The following is a 6,000-nucleotide window of genomic DNA, read 5'->3' as shown; positions in this document are numbered from 1 at the left end:
GGCTACGAATTTAAATTTTTATTTAATTTATCAATTAATTTTTAAAAAAAATGGTAAAGAGTTTAGTTTTTTTTTTTTTTTTTTTTGTCTAAAATTAAATTTATTACAACTATTTTGTTTTTTAGTTTTATTTTTTAAATTAAGTTTACAAATTCATACTTCCATATGTAATTTTCTTGTTTTATTGTCCATGTTTTAAAAAACAAACAAAAAAAAAATGTTTGTTATAATTTAAATGTATTTAAAAAATGTGAAAAATATATAAATAAAAGTTCGGTAGAGACAAGCATGATTTAAAATATATGTAGCAAAAAAAAACTACAACCTGAGTTTAATAAATGAATTATTAACTTAATTTTTACATTTGATTATAGAGACTTTATTAAATATACTCTTATTATTATTATTATTATTATTATTATTATTATTATTATTATTATTATTATTATTATTATTATTATTATTGATAGTGACACATTTTAGTCCCAATATTTGACTTTTTTTTTTCTTCTTTGTATGAATTTTAAAATTTATGGGTTAATCAAATATTCACATAATTAATATCAACAATAAAAATATATTATTTATGTTCGGATTATACGTACAAATCTTTATTTCTTAAAAAAAAAAGAATATTAAGACAATAAATATCATATTAAAAACGAATTATTTTTCATGAATTTTGTCAATATAACAAATTCGCCTACCATAGAAATTTATAAATAATGGTAAGAATGACACTTATTATATAATTATCATAATTTTAGTTTTATAATATAAAATTGGAAATACGGTTATTAGAAAATTGCGGATCAAGAAAGTCTATGGATATTGTGAACGACAAAACAAATGACGTAGACTAGTTTAAAAATCGTGTTGGGTAGCTATTGAACACGATTCTGAGTGAATTTTTTTATTTAATAAATTTGATAAATCGAAAAAAAATGTCAAATAGAAATAAAAAAAAATATTGAAAAACATCACTCAAAAAGTTTTTTTGTTTAATTTGAATTAACATTTTTTCATTTTTCAAATAATAAATACGTTTTGGTAATTTTTCAAAACGCAATTAAATTTTGTCATTTATTTAGTTATCCCAAAATAAATCGGATTTTTCTAATAATAAAAAAAATAGGCACATTACACATCGTTGAGCCCAAACATATTTCCGATTTATTGTCGGGTTTTTTTAAGAAAGCAAATAAATAAATAAATTAAGAGTAATTTCAATAATCTTATTACATTACAATTAACTTGTCAATTATTTTAATTTTATTAAGTAAATAATTAAAATAATCAAAATTTAATTCAATTTGCATTTATTTATATGAATTTTAGATTTTTAATATTTAAATTAATCTTAATAACATGTAAAAAAACAATTATTATAATAGAAATATTTAATTAGTTTCAATAAAATTTTAAAATTATGATGTATTAATAAATAAGCTAATGAAAAAGTTTCAATAAATAATAATTAATAAGTAATTAGTTATAATTATTACCAATTAAACTACTTCATTCTATTAGCTAATTAATTAATAATTTTAGTAAATAAATAAATTATTTATTTAATAAAATTTTATTTGTAAAAGGAAATAAATAAATAAATAATTCATCCTATTTTTAGCAAAGCATTTAATACCGATGTAAAACCCACCAACCAAACAACTGGATGAGTCAAGTCAAGTCTCAAAGCTCCTCTTCGCGCGTCGTCGTCCTCTTGTTGCGCGGTACGTTCAAATTTCTCCGTATTAAATAATTGCTACCTCTTATTATACTGCTGCTTCTTTTCCTTCTTCCGGCGTTTGTTGTTCACCGGCCGCCGGCGGCTCCCGGCGCCTGTTTATGAACTAGACGTTTTTCTACCACTCCTGGCTGCCGTTGCTGCTTTTGAACATAATTTCAATTCAGTGTATCTAGGACATGTATTCTTATAGCCATGGCCCGCTAATGCGAGTGGCTTTCTAAGCTTCGCCGCCTTTTACGGAAAAGTATGTCAATGCCCATCATCTGTCGGAGAAAATAATTTCGATGTCTACATTGACGGCAGAAGCTCGTTCTGCGTGTGATTTAGGGCTTTGTACTGCTTTGCTTTTACTCCTGAGTGAATTATTCGATATTGATTCGGTTTATCTTTTGTACAGTTTGCAGCAATCGTGCATTTGCTTCTGTCTCTTGCGTACATGACTATCTCAGTCACCGACGCTTCCGGTCCGAGCAAGGAACTTCAATGGCTGGCTTCCGTCTTCTCTGGCATTGTTTTCTGCAAGATTGTAAGTGTCGTGTACCGAATCATATTGGTGATGTTTGTTTAAAGTTGAGCACGCGAATAGTTTTTGCCGTCGTGTCTACTATCTGCAATTCACGTTTTCTTCCTCCTCTCTCTCCATTGATGTATAGTAATTGATAACCTTCACATCTAGCAGGATTTCCCTCTCGAGCAGTATTCTTGCCCTCGGTTAATTACTTTCTTTCTTGATCTAATTTCTACTGGTTCTTTTAGAAGCTGGTAGTGGATTCAATTACCAATTTCTGTTCATTTTGTTGTTGTCTTTTCTCTACTCGTGTTTATTTGTATATGTTTATTAATGGGAGCTTCTTGAGTGCATATGTAAATTTTAAGACATGTTGTCTTGTCTTTACTTGTCTCTTGAAATATGCTTGAATTGATTATTTTTTTCCAAAGTAGAAAGTAGAGAGAAACAAACAAACGAGAAATGGTTACCAAGCGAGAAACTAGAAGTTTGAACTAGGAAATGAAAGCATTATACAATGGACCCTCAATTACAGGACATGTGTTGTGTTCTGGCACGAATGCATGCTGAAGAACTCCTCTGTTTCTTTCTTGAAGGTTTACACGTTAACAGGCATCGTTAGCCTCCAAAGCTTTAAAACATATGGAAAATTAAGCGATTTTGGGAAGGTCGAGTGGAAAAATAGGTAAAATGCTTGTAATCTTTTATTGCGTTTCATAATGAACTTATTTCTTAATAATACACCTTCTATGTGAATGTAAAATGATGAACTGTTATTCTTTTGTAGGGGGTTTTCAACATTCCACGCCCTTGTTGCAGCATCTTCTTCTCTTTACCTTGTCCTGTTATCAAGTACTTTCGATCCAGGTTCCAGTAATGAGCTTCTTATAAGAAGAACGTCCTCTTTATCCGATACGACATTAGGGGTAAGTTGAGAAGCAGAAAGGTCGTGAAAGCTTCTCCTTGTGTGACATTTGGTCATAATTTTTTCTTCACTTGCTTCTTTTGTTTGTTGAACTCGATAATCTTGCCCGTAGCCTGTTTTAGGAGTTGGTTGGGCTGCAAAATTTAATGATTATTTTGCGTACGGTCCATGTCTATATATTTATATCAATATAATTTTTTGTTACGAACTGTTCTACTTACTATATTATTCAGTTTGTTCCTGGCCATTAAATTGGTGATGCTAGTGTTATTAGCTCAACAAAACTACACTTTTATCACCTCATTATTTGATATAAAGGCTCCTGGCCATTAATATGTAATCTATATTGATTTAGATAATTTAAAATTTGGACAACTCAGTAAACTTTAATTTCTTGGAGTCTCTGATTTTTAGGTGGCCTTGCAGTCAACAAAGTTATGTGGCAGTAATAACATGGATGTCAATTTTGTTCTTTACTGTTTTTACTTTCCAGCTGTGTGTTCAATCTTAATTTTTGTTATTTTGTTTTTTTACGTGTTCTTAGATCTTTTTTCCATTATCATCATTTTCTCTTCCTTGAGGTACCTAGTGGCTGCAAGTGATTAGTTACATGAAAAGTAATTTTCTTTTTCTTTTTACTTGTTAATCTATTGGAGCAGTTAGATATTTTGTTGCCAGTGATTTTGACTGTTTTTTGTTATTAATTTCTCTCTTTTCCTGTCGGTGCTTTTTGCAGTTCTCTGTTGGCTACTTTCTATCAGATTTGGCAATGGTTCTTTGGTATTTCCCGGCTTTAGGTGGTTTAGAGTATGTAAGTATGGAGAAAGTTTCATTTTTTTTTCCCCATAATTGTAATATATTAGATTCATTTGATATTGTATGTCGTTGTGGTTTAAGTTTCACTTTTTAATATATCTTTTTTATAATGGAAAAACAAACGGTACGAACAGCTGCTTGTTTTATTCTTCTTATATATTAGAGACTGATCCGACACTGATTCTGTCTCCCTATAATAGGATTATAATAATATGTTGAAATGAGAGGGGAGCATGAGAGCTTATTCATGGACTGTGAAAAATTATTATGAAAGGAATGTGATAAATTATGGATTATATACTTACTACCTGTAAAGAAAGTATTCCAATACTTGCTTCATTACCGAGTGACAACTGTTTACTGGCTTTCCTGTGTTCAATTAGGTGCTGCATCATGGGTTATCACTGTTCTCAATCATTCAATCTCTCTTAAGTGGTCAAGGACAGGTTTACATATTAATGGTTCTTTTCACAGAGTGCACAACTCCATTTGTAAATCTTAGATGGTAAAGCTATCAGTTTCTAATGGTTCTTTCACGAGTTATACTCTCTTACTAATGAGAAAATATAGACTTCGCTACTCTGTTTTTCTGGTCAGAAATATAACGTATTTAGTTTCGTTGTTTTTCTTTACTTCATCAGGTACTTGGACAATGCTGGCCAGAAGAACTCAAACAGCTACGTCATTAATGGCATTGCATTGTTTCTTGGGTGGTTGGTATGTTCATAATTTGAAATCTTGTTTCTTTTTATTGTTTAACGATATTCCTTAATCAATAGAAAATTATGTATATCTGCATTCAGGCAATTGAGCTTGGTCTAAAGTGTTCAATGGCATCTTAAAAGTTGTATTTAGTTGGCTATTATCTACGCATAAATTTGAGTACTTTGATAAAAAAAACAAACAAAAAGAAATTGGTTATTCTCTCCATAGCTATGATAAGAAGATACATCACTATACAAATATGTATTTTTTATTAAAAAAATTACTTAATTGGTTTTTTTTCCCCTACATTGCTATGATAAGAAGATACTTCACTCATGTACCGAGTGGATTTGGCGTAATCGATACAAGCTTTGTCTATTCTGGTTCTATTTTCTCATGCAGAACTGACACGAATTTTGTTTCTTCAGGTTGCCAGGATTCTCTTATTTATATATTTTTTTGGTCACATGTTTAAACACTTCGATCAGGTGAGTAATTAACATCTCTTGTTGGGAACTGTCTTCAATAATTTGCTTATTGAGAAAGATAATAATTTTAAGTATGAAGGAATCAAACATAATAATTAAAGAATGAAGAAAGTTGGTGCTAGGGATGATCCAAGTACAGTTTTCTTGAAGTATGGTGCTAGAAATGATGGATCTACAAGCTTAGTTCCATGCTTGAATTATTCAATCCACGATCGAGATGTATGTATAACCTGACGCCAAGGCACTAAATTCTTAGGATGAGGATTTTGTTAGCTGTTAGTTACTGAAAATAAAAAGGAAAAATCAGTTGCAAGCTGATGCTGACCATTTGGACGGGTCCGTGTGAGATTAACTAAAAGCATATTATCGAGAGAAAAATGGCAAAAAGGAAAACAAAAGATCTATAGCTGAAATACAACGCTACCCAACCAACACTTCTACTAGAGCCTCCTAGTTTGAAAACTTTGAAGACCAATAACCTTGAAACCAAAATGGTTGCTTTTAATCACGGTGAATGAATTTCCTCCAAAGATTATCTTTCGTAGCTTTGGTTAAACACTTGTGTGTCAGATAATTTGTTGTTTTGAAGTGGGTAGGTATGAAATATATGGTTTGAGTGGGATCCGTAATCATAAAAAATTATATATTTTTGGAGTTGCGTAGGTAGAAGGTATTGGCTAGCTTGGATGGTGATTTTGAGATGTCTAGTGGAATGTTAAAAAGTGTTTTTAGTTCATTCAAAGCTTGCGTAATAGCCCAAATCTACTAGCATATATTGTCCGCTTTGGCTCGTTAAGTATCACCGTCA

At 30.5% G+C, this 6,000-nt stretch overlaps 2 protein-coding genes across 5 annotated transcripts in view; one reads left to right on the top strand and one right to left on the bottom strand.

The window, feature by feature from the left end:
• The window catches only part of LOC111484529 (CBS domain-containing protein CBSX3, mitochondrial-like), a 21,526-nt gene that overhangs the window by 4,009 nt on the left and 11,517 nt on the right, over positions 1-6,000 (bottom strand). The gene's annotated exons all lie outside the window — the stretch shown is intronic.
• The window catches only part of LOC111484516 (transmembrane protein 56-B-like), a 7,216-nt gene continuing 2,869 nt past the window's right edge, over positions 1,654-6,000 (top strand). For 3 of the 4 annotated variants that reach the window (XR_002718506.1, XM_023131156.1, XM_023131154.1), the window contains exons 1-8: positions 1,654-1,733; positions 2,148-2,276; positions 2,855-2,943; positions 3,046-3,184; positions 3,920-3,994; positions 4,383-4,504; positions 4,641-4,716; positions 5,133-5,192. Coding sequence is in view for 3 of the 4 variants with exons in the window: in XM_023131156.1 (XP_022986924.1) it covers positions 2,187-2,276; positions 2,855-2,943; positions 3,046-3,184; positions 3,920-3,994; positions 4,383-4,504; positions 4,641-4,716; positions 5,133-5,192 (651 nt within the window). In the remaining variant the exon portion in view is untranslated. Of the gene's footprint in view, positions 1,995-2,147; positions 2,277-2,854; positions 2,944-3,045; positions 3,185-3,919; positions 3,995-4,382; positions 4,505-4,640; positions 4,717-5,132; positions 5,193-6,000 lie in introns of all 4 variants that reach the window. The other variant, XM_023131155.1, reaches the window with a different exon arrangement.

Source organism: Cucurbita maxima, unplaced genomic scaffold (assembly GCF_002738345.1).
Source record: "Cucurbita maxima cultivar Rimu unplaced genomic scaffold, Cmax_1.0 Cma_Scf00009, whole genome shotgun sequence".
NCBI lineage: Eukaryota > Viridiplantae > Streptophyta > Magnoliopsida > Cucurbitales > Cucurbitaceae > Cucurbita > Cucurbita maxima.
The sequence above is the reverse complement of the archived record's forward strand: the minus strand, read 5'-3'. Positions and strand labels throughout refer to the sequence as shown.